General features: G+C 39.8%; 1 protein-coding gene across 1 annotated transcript; it reads left to right on the forward strand.

Annotated features, from left to right (window-relative positions):
• Positions 1 to 1,279: 1,279 nt before the first annotated feature.
• KIAA2018 (KIAA2018 ortholog) lies at positions 1,280 to 17,029 on the forward strand. The gene is made up of 6 exons (XM_004675211.2): positions 1,280 to 1,340; positions 2,539 to 2,603; positions 3,779 to 3,807; positions 4,784 to 4,866; positions 7,969 to 8,065; positions 10,474 to 17,029. Exons 2-6 carry the CDS (start codon positions 2,557 to 2,559, stop codon positions 16,938 to 16,940), a joined length of 6,723 nt encoding a protein of 2,240 aa, XP_004675268.1. The 5' UTR covers positions 1,280 to 1,340; positions 2,539 to 2,556; the 3' UTR covers positions 16,941 to 17,029.
• Positions 17,030 to 17,464: the final 435 nt, after the last annotated feature.

Consider the following 17,464-nt stretch of genomic DNA (forward strand, 5'->3'; position numbering starts at 1 on the left):
TTCTGGGGTGGGACACAGACAGCTATATTTTAAACAAGACTGTGGGACTAGCATAAAAAGGGATGATAATTAGATGTCAACAGAATAGACTAGAAATTGAGCTACACTTATATGAACATTTCATTTTTTAACAAAGATGTCTTTGAGGAAAGGTGATCTTACTGGAAAAATTAAGCATCCATATCGGAAAAAATGAACTTTGACCTCTTTCTTATACCATACATACTATGAATTATTGACCTAAATATGGCAAGTAATACTAAAACCTTCTAGAAGCAATAATAGGAGAACATCTTAGAGATGGGTAAAGGTTTTTTTTATAGAACACCAAAAGGAATAATCATAAAAGAGAACCATTGGTTTCAACTTTCTTAAAAAAATTATTTGAAAGATTTCTTTTCTTTTTTTTTTTTTAAAGATTTATTTATTCTTACAGAACTGGGGTACAGGCCAGAGATGCAGAGGGTGAGAGGATTCACCAGAGACAAAGGGGGGTACAGAACAGGCAGATCGATGAAGTACACTGCCGAGGAGAGCAGCGGGCGGGCCAGGAGAGGTCTGCCACGCCATGTGGTCACCTCCGGAGCAGGCGGGAATCGAACTCATGCGGAAGTGGCTTAAGCTTCTTTGTGCTGTGCTTTAACCCGCTGCGCTACCGGAGAGGGCCAAAAGATTTATTTTCTTTATAAATGCATGCAAGAACTGGGCCCCAGGACTGAGGTGCATGTGTGTGAGTGTGTATATGTATGTGTGTATGAAGCCTCTTACTTTTAAAATTACCATTGATAGAAGAATCATTTAAGCACAAACCTTGTTTTCTAAAATAATATTTATGCATACAAGAACTGGGATGTAGGGGGTAAAAAGACTCACCAGAGACAGAGTGGGGAGCATAATAGGATTGACCAAAATACACTGCTGAAGGGAGCAGCTGGTGAGACTGGAGAGCCTTTCTGTGCCATGTGGGTCAGCTCCCAGGCCAGGGATTGAACTCACACTGCATCAGCTGACAATAGCTTGATGATATCTGAGACTTTAACCTCTGCACCACCAGAGAGGCCCTAGAAAATGACTTTTGAAAGTAACAACTCTGATTAGTTTTCAGTGATTGTGATCACCCTAGAAGCCACTAAAGTCTTACCCATGGGTTGCCATAGTCTTTGTTTTACATGCTGTTAATAAACACCTAATAACAATAGACATTTGTTTATTTTCTCTTGTGTAGTAAGAAGAAGATATAACTTATAGACCATCCTCTGGCAGAAGATGATAGATTTCGATGAGGAACAGGAGGTGTTGGATGCCAGAAATCAAAAGTGAAGAAATTAGGCAAGCCTTGGGTGAGAAAAGTGATAAATAAATCCGTATCACTAATTTCCAAAGACCCTTTCCCCTTCATCCCAGGACTAAAGCCCTAACTGGTAATACCATCATTAATATTCATAGCTAACAATTGTTGAATTCTCATTACTTTTAGGCACACACTGCTGTGCTCTCGTTGCAGTGTTTCTTTCCCTTCTCAAAACTACCCAGTGATCTAGACACTGGGATTGTTAGAATCTGTTTTGTACACGAATCATCTGTAGCTCTAAGAGTTTATGTAACTAAGACCTCACAGCCAGGCAATGGCAGCACTGGAGTTTAGACTTGTGCTTTCTGACTTTTCATTTCGTACTTGCTGCCTCCTGCAGGGCACCATAAGAGGTGGCCCAGCTTGATAGACCACTCTGGTAACATCAGTCCCCAGGATTTAATAGCATTAAAGTTCAGGAGAGAAAAAAAAAAAATTGAATAACTAAAACTTAAAGTTCATATGAAATTTTTGAAATCAGAGATAAGAAAGAAATCTCCTATAATTGTTTCAGCCTTAACATTGCACCTCTTACTATGTTAATATATTTGCTTTCAGCCATTTTTGGTGTGTGTATTTTTCTAACGGATTTGTATTCTTTGGTATCCTGATATTTTACATATAAACAGAATTTTCAGACTTACACCCAGATGTTAATGATTAGCAAATGATAATGTGAAACTTACAGCGATCTGAAATGAATGAAGCCTGGCAAATGTGTGTGGGAATGAATGCTTCTCAGTGTTTACTTGCTTTCCACTTTTGTTTTTTCTGAGTTCAGAAAGGGCAATCATTATTCTAGTTTCAGTTTTGTGTTATGCTTCAAACAATATCATGAGCAAAGAGACACGCTCCCAATTCAGGTATATCTTACTTGTTCTTTCAGGTCTTGCTCATATGCACTCCCCTTTACGGTTTTCTTGGTTTCTAAGCTCATAATGATCTTTCTCTGCTCCTTTCTTCTCCAGTGCTTCACATTTGACATTTATGAGTACTCCACCTGTTAGTTACACTGTTTTTTACTGTTTCCTCAGATCTTTTTCTGTCTACAACACCTCATCCACTACTTTTTCATAATGCCTTTTATTTTTTTAGTGTTTTGGTACTTAGACTGAATTGCTATTAATCAGTTTCTTAAGACATTAGAATGACTTTAGACTTTCTGATGGTCTTTCCATGTCTTGAAGGTTCCTATCACTGTAAACATGCCAGAAATGACGGAGAATGAGACTCCTACAAAAAAACAGCACAGGTATGTAGCCACAGTAGAAATACAACACAGTTTGGGAAGATAAGAAGCAAAAATTTTAATTTGCTAAAAAAGGAGATCTTAGAGGACTTTCACTTGGATGCCAAGGAACCCACTACTTTACAAAAATAAGTGGATAAATAGAAAGAGACTTACTGAAAAGGATGTATAGTTAAAATTTCCCTGTCTTCCTCAGTCTACTAGCAGTGCAATAAGAATGACTGTCAGTAGTTAAAATAGTATAATACCAAATCTCTGCTAAATGCTTTGTTTTTCCTAAAGATTTTAATTGTCTATAACATTAGTCTTTTTAGGGACTAAGTTCACTTAGGTTGAAGTTAGTTTGAGTAAGACATTTTGTGCAGTCACAATCTATTAGTACCAATACATGTATTAGTACAAATTATTTCTGGTTCTGGCATTTTAGGCAATGTCTCTTGCTTAGAATTGCATGGCCAGTGTTTCCATTAATATAAATTTCACCACTTTCTTTTGTTACCAACGAGCTATTAGAAAATGCTAATGTATTTTACATAAAAGGGAAAAATCAATATTTTTAGTATATTTGCTTTTTTTAAAAAAACACTATAATAGATTGTTTTCACATAATTTTGTGGTTTTTTTCCATCTTGTAATCCCGTTGGGTAGTAGATTTGCTTTTGAGAAAACGTGAGAGTTTGGATAACCTCAGGCACACAATTGTAAAAATTGTGTCAGATATCAACTGTCAGTACACAGGTGCTCGTGGCGGCAGCACTTCCCTCCGGGAATGACTTGCACGCTTCTTTACTTTGCATGTCTTCCTTGCACATTCAGCCCTGGCCTTGGCAGGGGTCAGCACAAATCTACTTACATATCACCGAGCTCTGATTAGCTCCTAAATCAGAATTTCCAAATAGCTAAGGTTTCCAGTGTGTAATTACTTCCCAATCAATGACCTCAGGGTCTAGAAGAAGAGAGAACTGTTCCTTTTAGAAGTTATGGATTCTAAGTTTAGATATATCTGTGCTTAGGTTTTCATACCATAATATATATTTAGAAAATATTTCTTCATATGGTTTCTTATTGATGCAGTTTATTCAAATTCATAAAATTTACCTTTATGGCTCTCAAAATATAAAGAGGTAAACTTATTTTCCCATTATTTTCATTTTTCTTTTATCTATGCTTTGTTTCAGAAAGAAAAACCGGGAGACACACAATGCAGGTAGAAACAATTTAAATTTTGTTTGTTGGCATTTTTTGCATTCCCAATGAAATCATATTGTATTTGATTATAAATTTTGTGTTATATCACTATTCATTATATCTTAGGAAACTGTTCCTTTGTTTTTAATCAACAAACACCCCCTAGCCTCATGAAAATGACTTGTTTAGTATCTACTAACTCATCATCTGTTTAGATAATGAATTTAGATAATATTTTAAGCGATTTCCCACTGAGGCAGTACTGCTGTATTTCTCCTAAGTAGAATAAAGAGTGCATGTGCAGAGCCACCTGAAGCAATAGGAGAGCAGAGAACGGACTGTAGAACTTAGAGGTACTTTAAATGTCAACAGACTTAAATTAGGTTTCTGAATCCTGAATTACTGGAATAAATGTAGAAAATAAGTATTTGATTTTTATCTGAAAGACCAAAAGTATGGTCCAAAGCTGGATAAGCATTTATAGAAACGACTGTGCATATATTTACAGGTTGGAATGTTTTATGACATTTTATTTTTTATCAGGGACTTGGTCTTGAAAAAAGTATTTAGAAGCGTATTTGTGCTACTACAAAATTGATATGTCCTTTTCCTTAAAGAAAGGAACTTAGGAGGAATTTTATCTATGGAAAGATGTATCAAACCCTGGTAGGGTATTGCTGCTCCTCAGAATAAGATGCTTACTACCTTTCAAGTTCCTTTCACTACAGGTAGGAGGCATTAGTGTTGCAATTTCTATTTATAATCTGAATATAATTATTATAGACCTTACCCTTTAAAATGTTAATGTTACTTATATCAATTTCCTTATAACCTTGAAATATGACAGCTCAGAATTTTTTTTAGAGTTGTCTTCAGTACATATTGTTGGTAAGATTTATTTTAGGGACTTCTCCACCTAAATTTTTTTATAGGGAGAATAAGGCACTCTGGCAGAAGTATTAGAAGGTTTGATAAATGAATTTTCCTCTATTTAGTGGAGAGGCATAGAAAGAAGAAAATCAATGCTGGGATAAACAGAATAGGAGAGCTGATCCCATGCTCACCCGCACTGAAGCAGGTAAAGAGTCCATTCTTATTTCGTTCATTACATGTGACCAGATAATTCCCTAGTTGTGTCTGTGTTCAGAATGATTGTTTTCCTTGTCATTTATGGTTTTTTGCCTCATTGTTTTTCATTTTCTTAGTTTTCTATTTACTATATTTTAACTCTTCCTACACTCCTAGTATTCTAGTACAGTTTCTTACATAATCAAAAGCATCATGTAATTTCTAAATTTTTATTTTAATTCAGAGTTTAAATTAACCAGTCCTATGATTATATCCATATATGTGCCAATCTATTTACCAGGTATTTCTTTTATTTTTCTACCAATTCATGTTCTTTAATTTCTTTAAGTTTTACTTGGAATCTTCCATGGAACTCTTCTTTATGTTATTTTCCATGCCCTATCAATGTCCACACTACTTAAATCTCATCTTATTAAACTCTGACCATTTTCTCTAATGAAGATAGATTTTGGTTCCTTCATAAAGATAAAGCATATTTGCAGAATAAAAATATATTGAAACAATATGGAAGACATAAAAAAGGTAAAAAACAACCAGGCATCCCACTCCCAAGTTGTAGCCACTATTAAAGTGTTATCCATCTCTTTAGAATTGCTTTGTGACTATGTCTGTATAGCTGCTTAGTGTTGTTTCTTAATATGCCTTTTCATTTTCACTCATATTATCTTCTTCATTTTTAATGAGTAAGCAGTATTCCATTTTAATGGGATATTATAGTTTGTGTTTTCTTAAATTCATGTATGTAAAAAAATGAATATATGCATATAACAAATACACAAAAACTTAAAACCATTCCCTTTTGTTACCTGCTTCCCAGTTCACGTTGAGCATCCATTATAGAATCAATCATTCCCAGCTGCTTCTTCTGTAATTTACCTCTGGATTTTGAAATAACATGCTTATATTAGAGTATCTAAATTTTTTCATTTTAGATTTTATCTGTTGACTTTCTTTTCTACTGTTTCCCCTTGTCTAATTTTCCCAAAATACTTCTATTATTACTATTTGTAATAGTTGATTAAATTAGTATTTAATTTTGTTGTTGCTGCTGTTATTAAATATTGTTTATGTATAAATATTGTTAATGTTTGAGCCAAGCAGTCTACTATTAATGTGCTTCATTTTATGTGTAACTTTTGGTTTTTGGAATGAATAATTGCCTGATAGCTTTTTATTTGCTTTATTTTCTATATACCTATATTTAATTCAGACCAACAATCTGTTTGTAGTTTCTACATTGTCAATGTACTACATAATTTTTGTTTTCCCTGAGTTTCTATTTGAGACTGTATTTCTTTTTTGATCTTACTGTTTGGTCTCTTCCTGCTCTTCTGTTTTTAATGACAGGTCTCATGTTTTAAGTTTTCAAGGGTCTTTTTTCTTGTTCTTTATTTGTTCCTTATAATACATGTTTCATGGATATAATATCATCATATCTCTGAGAGTATTATATATTTTTAGTTATCTTTTTAGTTGTCTTCTGTTTTCTCTGTTATCTTTGCTTGTTTGACTGCCTCCCCCCCCCCATGCCTTCCCCGTGTTTTGATATTTTCTCTTTTTTTGGAAGTATTCCTAAAATCTAAATGATATTTAGCTTCTTTTTCATATGTGAGAATGAGGCATTATAAAGATAATTGTGTAGACTTGTCTTCTGGTGGCCCTGATGGTTAGGTAGTAAGCTTGTGTTGTTCTTTTGGAACTAAAAAATAGCAGTATTTATGGCTTTTTTCTTTTGGGGATAGTTATTCTTATTTTCCAGAGAAAAGTCCCTGAGCCTCCTATGTGGGAGTGGGAATGGTGGAAGAGGTCTCTAAGCCTAAGTCAGATCACCATTATTTTGGTAGCTCAGCTGGAGAAGGCGGTGCTGGAGAGGCTCATGCTTTAGTCAGTAGAATTTTACTTGACCCTTTGTATTTACCTGGAAGCCTTATCTTGCCCACTTCTGGCTGAAACTCTCAGTTTCATTTTTCACAGAAAGGATATTGCTGTTGGGTTAAGAAGAGGAAGGCATCCCACTGTATAGGATGTATGCATGGGACTTGGTTCTCATGGCTTCATATGAAGTCGTTCCTACCTTCCTCTTGATTTTAACCCGATACCTCATCCTGTCCTCTGTGGTAGCTGGTGCTTCCCAGTCCTGAGCCTCTGGAGGGCCAGATCAAATGTCCTTACCTCTCAGTGCTATTTCCCTGGGCATATTGGGAAGGGAATGGCACAGACTTGGGCTTTACTTTCTTTTCATTCTCCCCTATGAGTGGTACTTAGTCTTACATGCATTTGTTTTTTTCTTAAGTGGACTATTTCCTTAGCTCAATAGCAATCCTAAGTTCAATCACAAAATCTTCTGATTTGTTTTTCTTTTTCTATATCCCAACATATAGTTGCTGCTCAGTAAATAATTGGTATTTGTCCAGTCAAACTTAAATTTCCTGCTTTGGGACTTTTTCTCACAAGTTTCTTTGAAAGGAACCCATAATCATTTCGCTCCCTAGGTGTCCTAGAAGATGTGATAGAGTAAACATGTGGCTGATTTCACCCAGAACTATCACTCCTTTCATGCCTTTTCTTACACAAGCACTAACCTCATTCATGAGAGATCTACCCTCACAACCTAATTACCTCCCAAAGGACCCACCTCCAAATATTATCACGTGAGGGAGTAGGGTTTCAGCATAAATTTTAGGTGTCACAGACATTCAGTTCGTAGTCTAGAGTCACCTGGTCACCTGTCATTTCTCTAGCCCCTCCTTAATTGGCCTTATTTTTCTTGTCACTCATCACCATCTATATATCTATATCTATACCTATATTTATATATATGTGTGTGTGTGTGTGTGTATGTGTATTCATTCCACAAAAGCAGAATCTTAGTTTATTTGCTAAATCTTCAGTGTCTAGAACTAGAGCCTGATACATAATAAATGTTCAATAAATGTTTAGCAAATGAAAAATGAGCAGCAGAAGCTTTTGGTCACAGTGTCTGTTTTAAATTTTAAAGATACAAATACATGATAAAGCTGAAGCTCCCATTTTCTTTAGGCAAGTTCTTACTGTTCAGTGATACTTTTAAATGGTTAATTTCCTTTGGCAGAGCAAGAATATGATTCTGGACCAAGCTTTTAAATATATCACAGAATTGAAAAGGCAAAATGATGAGCTCCTACTTAATGGAGGAAACAATGAACAAGGTAAAGATTTAAGATTTTCACTTTTTTTTTCCTAAAAGCTTTGTTGATATTACTTCCATAAAATTAAAAAAGAAAACAGATTTTTTTTCATGGAACAGAAAACTGTGTTAGGACCATGCTTTCAATAGGTCTGACAGAACAGTGAATCAAACTATCACTTCACATGTACCTCCTTCCTCCTCTGTGAGCAACTCTGATCTTGTAGTCATGCATCACTCTGATTTGGGGCTCAGCTGTGCATTTCATGGTTGCTTACCTCATGGTACAAATAATGCTGAGTCTCCTTTATTTTAGTTGGATTTTTCTGGGGAATCCCATAAGAGCAAGCAGTATCAAAATGTCCTGGTCACTGTAACTCAAAAACAACACAAGGCTATGTCTGTGCCAAGACTTAACTGTGAAATTACTGAAAAGGCTAAAACAGGCCATTCACGCTTGTTTATTCTACATATCATGTGTGTATCAGATGGCCTGATCATTTAGCCTTTTGATAGAGGTGTTTTTTCCTGTTCTCCACTGTGTTCTGTTTTTTGTGCTTTCACTGAAGAAGAGATTTCCTTATAAAAGCTAAAGAGAAAAATATTGCAGGCCAGTGGAAAACTTATAGTGGTAACCCATTTGAATTGTCCTCTTACAAGAGCAGAGAGGAAATTTCCTGTGACAACTCTGTAGATAACTTCGAAAGGAAAGAAATGGGAGGAATGAAAAAATGAAAGTTAAAGGAAAGAAACAAAGGTAGAACTTGCTGAGGTTGGGCTCTTTTTATCATAAGAAGTGGGAAGGATATTGGAAAACACATCTGGAAGGTGAGGCTTCAGAATTCTTGTTTGCTTTTAGTTAGATGTCAGCTTAGCCCTTACCTTGCTCAGCTGTCATTTATGGTCCAGAGCCTTTTTTTATGATACTTAAGATACATAGCACGTTTGGTAACCATTTTGATGCCCTTGTAGAAGGGATGTTAAGTCAGAATGGTGTGGACTGTTCTGATGAGGCTGACACAATCAAGTTACCTTAGGTAAAAGGGAAACTATTAAAAAAGTGTAAGTTGCATGGGTTTTAGGAAAAGTGAAACAGTCAGCCCTGGGTTGGGGCAGTACTTAGAAAGCTTGAATCTGAATATATTGCTATTTTTTTTTTTAAGATTTATTTATTTATACGTATGGAACTGGGGTACAGAACAGAGGTGTAGCGGTGGTGAGAGGATTCACCAGAGACAGAGTGGGGAGCAGAACAGGCAGATCAACGAAGTACACTGCTGAAGGGAGCAATGGGCGGGTCAGGAGAGGTCTGCCGCGCCATGTGGATTATCTCCAGGGCAGGGGCTCAAACTCGCACTGAAGCAGCTGTGGCTGGCTTGCAGTGCTGTGTCCTAACCCTTTGTGCCACCAGGGAGGGCCCTACATTGCTATTTTAAGCTTCCTCATGGTCCACATGGTAGCCTAATAGGATGGCCAGAGCAGTGGCATTGGCTTTGGCAGGCTCATTTAGGTTGAAGTCTCAGCTTTTCCTTACTTACTCAAACCTTTATCCAGTTTTTTTACCTCTCCACTTCTTAGTTTCCCTGTCTTAAAAAGATAATGTTTATGGTATCCATCTGGTTGACTTTAGACAAATTTATTTAACATCTCTGAACCTGTGTCTCACATGCCGAAGTGGTGATGACAATAATTCCTATCTCATGGTTAAATGGATTAAATAAGACATGCAGGCGAAGTGCTTAGAGTAAAGCCTGGCACACAGTAAATGCTCCCTACATACCTGCTATTATTGTTACTGTCTTTAGAAATAGTAGTAGTAGTAGATGTTACAAAGAGTGAAAAGCACCAGGCATGTAATAAATGTGTAATCAGTGAGAACAAGCTTCCTTATTATGTGACCCTTAGTAACTGCCTTAATTTCTAATATGTATGGCATGTTGTTATCTCTCTTCTTCATTTAAATATCTGAGAAAAGCACTCTGCTAGTTTTAGCTCATCCTTGTTGGAACAGAACTTGTCATTGCAGGCTGACTTCTAGGGCTTTGACCTAGAGGATTAACTGCTTTTGGCAGAGGAAAGGGGGCAGTAACTACCACTGTGGCAAGGAAGTAGGGATGTGGTCTCAGCCACCAGGCTGCCCATGGATGGGCTCAGTGGGACACTGTCTGCCTTTGAAAGGGCAGGGAGTAAAAGAGATCTCATCACTCCGTAGCCCTTTAGACTATTGGTCTTTAATGTTATATACTTAAAAAAAATGGGATAAAGTTCTGAGACACCACTCTAAAAAGGAGAAAGAACTTATGTTAGAAAAGAGCTAGATCATCAGTTGAGATATTTAGAAGGCTAGATATCGATATTTTGATACACAGCTCTTTTTTTAAGTTATAAATACTGACATTTACAGGTACTTTTTTTATTTTTCTGTTATAGCGGAAGAAATTAAAAAGCTTCGTAAACAACTGGAAGAAATTCAAAAGGAAAATGGCCGATATATTGAATTATTGAAAGCAAATGACATATGCCTCTATGATGACCCCACAATCCACTGGAAAGGAAATCTTAAAAACTCAAAGGTCTCTGTTGTTATTCCCAGTGACCAGGTTCAAAAAAATATCATTGTTTATTCCAATGGGAGTCAGCCTGGTGGAAATGGCCAGGGAACAGCTGTTCAGGGGATCACCTTTAATGTTGGTCATAATTTACAAAAGCAAACTGCCAATGTGGTGCCTGTACAGAGGACTTGCAATCTTGTGACTCCTGTGTCTATTTCTGGAGTTTACCCTTCTGAAAACAAGCCATGGCACCAGACCACAGTTTCTGCATTGGCTGCCAACCAGCCTGTTCCTCTTTGTCTTCCTGCTACCATTTCTACTCAGAATATTCTTGAACTTTCCACCTCTGAAAGTGAATCGAGTCTGCTTGGTGCCACCAGTGGCTCACTGATTGCTGTTCCTGTTGGGCCTGAGACTCACCAACATCGCTCCTTGCATACATCTCCAAATGATCAAAATTCCCCTGAAAATAAGAATGGGCAAGAGAGTCCCAAATTATTGCAGAAGACAATTCCTGGTGCCACAAGCACTGCCTCCAGCTCCTCAGTAACCACCACTAAAGGCAAGCCCTGCCTGAGTGCCCAGGACCTCAGAAGTGATTTTCAAACCACTTTTGTTGTTTCAGTCACCTCCACAGTCTGCTCCCAGCCTCCCAGATCTGCAGGCAATTCTTGTCCAGCAAACAGTAGCAAGGGGGTAGACTCTACAAGTGTTACCACAGTGGTGCCATCTGCCCCCGGAGGAGGAAAGGTCACCACTCCTGTAAGCACTCTTTCTGCAAACCCTTTGGACAGTGGTTGGACCCTCTCATGTTCTTTGCCTTCTTCAGCTGTTAGTGCTTCAGAACTGAAAAACATTAATAGCCTTACTCGAATTTCGTCAGCTGGCAACACACAGACAACATGGACTACTTTGCAACTGGCAGGAAACACTATTCAGCCCTTAAGCCAGACATCATCTTCAGCTGTGACTCCAGTATTAAACGAGTCTGGGACTAGTCCCACCACAAGCAACCACAGTCGACATGTGGCTACAAGTGTCACCTTGAATAATTCCTTTCCAGCAGATGGGCAATCAGTTGAGCAAGTAGTTGTAACCTTGCCTTCCTGTCCACCTTTACCTATGCAGCCACTAATTGCCCAGCCACAAGTTAAATCTCAGCCTCCGAAAAATATCCTTCCATTGAATTCAGCAATGCAGGTAATTCAGATGGCTCAGCCAGTTGGGCCAGCTGTGAATGCAGCTCCAGCTAATCAAAATGTTATTATTCTTCAGCCACCCAGCACCACCCCGTGCCCAACAGTGATGAGGGCAGAGGTGCCCAACCAAACAGTAGGTCAACAAATAGTAATCATACAAGCAGCTAATCAGAATCCTTTGCCAATCCTCTCTGCTCCGCCTCCTGCATCTGTTCGACTCCCTGTCAATGGAGCCAATGCTATAATAGGGTGTAATAATTCAGTGCAAAGTGTTTCGACCCCACAAACTTTTGGAGGAAAGCATCTTGTCCACATATTACCAAGACCTTCATCCTTATCAACGTCTAATTCAACCCAAACCTTTTCTGTTACCATGTCAAACCAACAACAGCCTCAAACCATATCTTTGAATGGACAGCTCTTTGCTTTGCAGCCTGTGATGTCTTCATCAGGAACTACAAATCAAACTCCTATGCAAATTATTCAGCCCACCACCAGCGAAGATCCAAATACCAATGTTGCCCTAAATACATTTGGTGCATTGGCCAGCCTCAATCAAAGCATATCACAGATGGCTGGGCAAAGCTGTGTACAACTGTCTATTAGCCAGCCTGCCAATCCTCACACTGCCGCAAATAGTCAGACCACCCCAGTTAACTGTGTTTCATTGACAACAACTGTAGCATCTCCCATGACAGCAGATAATTCAGCCACACTACCTAGTAATTACAACCTTGTGACTACTTCCTCAGTGAACACTGTAGCTCCTTTGTCTAACACAAAACCTAAAAGATTGAATAAGAAGCCAGGTGCCAAGAAACACTTAGTGGCAAATAAGTCAACAAGCCCCCTGACTCCAGTCAGAGAGGTGGGCAAGTTAGACTGCCCCAGCACAGAAGGCTCAGCAGAGCCGGCATGTAATGAAGGACTGCTGGAAAGCCTCCCCGCTGTGTTACCATCTGCCACAATATCTCAGGCAAATGGTGTAAGTGCTTCTGGTTCACATTCTTTGGGTGTTCTGAATTCCGAATCGGTGATACCTGAGTCTGTATCCAAATCAAAATCAGCACAAGAGTCTAGCTCACCCTCCCAAGAAGCTGTATCAAGTGAACATTTTGCAGCAGCCTCAGAAAAATCCAAAGATTCTGATCCTACTTTGCAACGAGAGACATCTCAGGATAAGCCCCCAACTGATTTGGCATTCTCAGATACCGCCAAATCCTGCACTTCTGCCAATGTGTTGGTTCCATCTCCAAGTGAGCCCCATGTTTTGGCTTCTCAGGTTTCTGGTTTGTCATCTACCACAAGCACTACAAGCACTGACTGTGTTTCTGAGGTAGAAATCATTGCCGAGCCTCGCATGGTTGAACAAGACTCATCAAATGCAATGCAAACTACAAGCCTCTTAAAGGGACAGGGCCTAAGTGCTTTGCTCTCTGGCCTGTCTAAAGAAAAAGAGCCTCAGAAATCATCTCTTTCAGTCCAGGTGGACCATCCTGAATTTTCTTCAGAAAATTCTAAAATAGCTGATTCGAGTGTTGACTTACATCCAAAACGGGAGCTATTACTGATGAGCAGTGATGATAGAGACTTGGGGCAACATCATTCCTGCATTCCTGACCAGGAGATTATTAGTGGTTCTTTGCTCACCAGTAGGCAGGCTGACTCTCCCATGTCAACCAGCTCTGGCAGTAGTCGGAGTTTCTCTGTTGCATCCATGCTTCCTGAAACAACCAGAGAGGATGTGACCAGCAGCGCAACAACTAATACGTGTGACAGCTGTACCTTTGTAGAACAAACTGATATAGTTGCTCTTGCAGCAAGAGCTATTTTTGACCAGGAGAACCTTGAGAAGGGAAGAGCTGGCATCCAGGCTGATATAAGGGAAGTTACTGCCAAGCCTACTGAAGCATCATCTTTAGAGGGTGACCAGACTTCTTTAGACCAGATATCTAAAGAGAATGGCCCAGGGCAGGCAGAAGCAACATCAAATGAATTTAATTCACAGGATTCAGTTGAAGCAGCTGCAGAGAGGCCCCTGGAGAAACCAAGTTGTTCTATTGGAATTAAAACATCAAATGCCTCTTTACAGGTTTCGACTTCTCAACCACCAAGCATCACCAGTTTAAGTGTCAATAATCTTATCCATCAGAATAGCATCAGCCATCCTCTGGTCAGCTGTGCTGGTTTATCCCAAACTTCAGAGCAAACAGTTGTTCCTGCAACAGTTAATCTGACTGTTTCATCTAACTCCTATGCCAGTCAGCCTCCTGGACCATCTCTGATGACAGATTATTCCCAAGAACAGCTAAACACTATGACTGGGACGATACCAAATTCACAGATTCAGGAACCACTCTTAAAGCCAAGTCATGAAAGTCGTAAAGACTCCACCAAGCGTGCTGTCCAAGAGGACCTTTTACTGTCTTCAGCTAAACGTCAGAAGCACTGTCAGCCAGCCCCACTCCGCCTGGAAAATATGCCCTTGATGAACCAAACTCCAGATAGCATTTCTGATCAAACTCAAATGTTGGTTAGTCAGATCCCTCCAAACTCTTCAAACTCAGCTGGGCCTATTAGCAACCCAGCACATGGAGATGGCCTGACACGCTTATTTCCCCCCAGTAACAACTTTGTGGCCCCTGCTCTGAGGCAAACTGAAGTTCAATGCAGTTCTCAGCCTTCTGTTGCTGAGCAGCAGCAAAACCAGGCCAGTCAACACCTGCAGGCCCTGCAACAGCATGTTCCAGCTCAAGGAGTATCTCACCTTCACAGTAACCATCTTTACTTAAAGCAGCAGCAGCAGCAACAGCAGCAGCAGCAGCAGCAGCAACAACAACAAGCAGGGCAGTTACGGGAGAGGCATCACTTATATCAACTGCAGCATCACGTACCTCATGCAGAGAGCTCTGTCCACTCTCAGTCCCATAATGTCCACCAACAGAGGAATCTGCAACAGGAAGTGCAGATGCAGAAAAAGAGGAGTCTTGTTCAGGGCACTCCAGCCTCTCAGCTTTCCTTACAGCCGAAGCACCATGGAACTGACCAATCCCGACCCAAGAGTGGCCAGCCACATCCCCACCATCAGCAGATGCAGCAGCAGATGCAGCAACACTTTGGAAGCTCCCAGCCAGAGAAGAGCTGTGAAAACCCTTCAACTAGCCGGAACCACCATCCCCATCCCCAGAACCATCTCAGTCAAGACATTATGCACCAGCAGCAGGACATTGGTAGCAGGCAGCAAGGTTCAGGGGTATCTTCTGAACATGTGTCTGGACATAACCCACTGCAGAGACTTTTGACATCAAGGGGCATAGAGCAGCAAATGGTGTCCCAGCCAACTATTGTGACCAGACCTTCAGATATGACCTGCACTCCACACAGGCCAGAGAGAAATCGCGTTTCAAGTTACTCTGCTGAGGCACTGATTGGAAAGACATCCTCTAATTCAGAGCAGAGAATGGGTTTATCGATTCAGGGTTCCAGAGTGACAGATCAACTTGAAATGAGAAGCTATCTCGAGGTCCCCAGGAACAAGAGTCTGGCCATTCATAATATGCAAGCCCGTGTGGACCACACGGTTGTTTCTGATATTCGTCTTTCTGATTGTCAGACATTTAAGCCAAGTGGAGCCAGTCAGCAGTCTCAGAGTAATTTTGAAGTACAATCCTCAAGAAATAATGAAATAGGCAATGCCGTACCATCACTGAGGAGCATGCAGTCCCAGGCTTTTCGAATTAGTCAAAACCCTGGTCCCACACCCATCGACCGTCAGAAGAGATTACCTTATCCCCCAGTTCAGAGCTTACCAACAGGAAATGCTATCCCACCGAGGGACAGTGAAAACACATGTCACCAAAGTTTCATGCAGAGTTTACTTGCGCCGCACCTTGGTGATCAAGTCATTGGGAGCCAGAGGTCACTCTCAGAACATCAGAGGAATACACAGTGTGGGCCATCCCCTGCAATTGAATACAGTTGTCCTCCACCTCATGAAAGTGTACATATTAGAAGAGAGAGTGAGAATCAGAACAGGGAAAGCTGTGACATGAATTTAGGTGCGATTAACACCAGGACCAGCTCCTTGAATATTCCTTTTTCGAGTTCTTCTTCCTCAGGAGATATTCAAGGTCGAAACACAAGCCCCAATGTTTCCATACAGAAATCCAATCCCATGCGGATTACCGACAGTCATGGTACCAAGGGCCATATGAACCCTCCAGCCACAACCAACATGCATGGGGTTGCCAGACCAGCTTTGCCACATCCATCTGTGTCACATGGAAATGCTGATCCAGGGCCTCCTGTACGTCAGACAAGTTCTTCGGTTCCCCAGCGATCGAGGCATCCCTTGCAAGACAGCAGTGGTTCCAAAATCCGTCAGCCTGAAAGGAATCGTTCTGGAAACCAAAGACATAGTAATGTCTTTGATCCAAGTCTTCCCCACCTCCCTCTGTCTACAAGTGGTAGTATGATTCTTGGACGCCAACAAGCCCCCACAGAGAAGAGAGGAAGTATTGTCCGTTTCATGCCAGATAGCCCACAAGTACCTAATGATAATTCAGCGCCCGAGCAGCATACACTGTCACAAAATTTTGGCTTTCCTTTTATTCCTGAGGGTGGCATGAATCCACCAATAAATGCTAATACTTCTTTCATTCCACAGGTTACTCAGCCTAGTGCCACCCGAACTCCAGCCCTCATCCCTGTAGATCCCCAAAATTCTCTACCCTCTTTCTATCCCCCATATTCTCCTGCTCATCCTACATTGTCCAACGATATTTCAATTCCCTATTTTTCCAATCAAATGTTCTCAAATCCTAGTACAGAGAAGGTGAACAGTGGAAGTTTAAATAACCGATTTGGATCAATTTTATCACCTCCCAGACCTGTTGGTTTTGCACAACCAAGTTTTCCTCTTCTCCCTGATATGCCACCAATGCACATGACTAACTCTCACTTATCTAATTTTAATATGACATCTTTGTTTCCAGAAATAGCTACAGCTCTTCCTGATGGCTCAGCAATGTCACCTTTGCTTACAATAGCAAACTCCTCTGCTTCTGACTCTTCCAAGCAGTCCTCAAACAGACCTGCCCACAACATAAGCCATATTTTAGGTCATGATTGCAGTTCAGCTGTCTAAATACCAATAGACTAAACATAAATGTAATGGGTGAGATAAAAATGCATTTTTGTGTGTGCATGCATGCATACGTGTACATGAAGAGAGAAGTTGGGTGTATGGACGTCTCTATGTTTGTATAATTAATTTTTGGTCAAAGATGACCAAATACTGAATTCTCAAAAACAAATTATTAATTTTTAGCTGCTTTGTGTGCTCTTTTAAGTTTGCAACAGATTTGCATTTTCAAATTTGATTTGTAATTTATATTCCCTAAATATTAATCAGTTGGAAGTTTGGGGAGATTATCTTGGTGTGCGCTGGGTAGTTAGGCATGAAGCTACATTTTTAAATGTCGTTGTTGATAATTTGTAAAGTAGGTAGCTGAGATAGCTAAGTTGCTTTCCAAAAATACAGTTCAATGTAACATGATGGCTCATAACCAGTTTTTTACATATGTCAAGTGTTGAATTCATGTTGAGTTGAATGTCCATGGGTAAGAAAGTTAAGCAGTAAGCAGATAAACGCGTAGCTTAACCAGCCTT

This window comes from Condylura cristata, unplaced genomic scaffold (genome assembly GCF_000260355.1).
Source record: "Condylura cristata isolate star-nosed mole 26May11 unplaced genomic scaffold, ConCri1.0 scaffold00003, whole genome shotgun sequence".
NCBI classification, from domain to species: Eukaryota; Metazoa; Chordata; class Mammalia; order Eulipotyphla; family Talpidae; genus Condylura; species Condylura cristata.

Bases quoted from the DNA above. Each gene is read 5' to 3' on its own strand.
- KIAA2018 (XM_004675211.2), top strand. From the start codon at position 2,557: ATGCCAGAAATGACGGAGAATGAGACTCCTACAAAAAAACAGCACAG. The intron at 3,808-4,783 runs GTAGAAACAATT...TCCTCTATTTAG, and splicing joins CCGGGAGACACACAATGCAG to TGGAGAGGCATAGAAAGAAG. The intron at 8,066-10,473 runs GTAAAGATTTAA...TTTCTGTTATAG, and splicing joins TGGAGGAAACAATGAACAAG to CGGAAGAAATTAAAAAGCTT.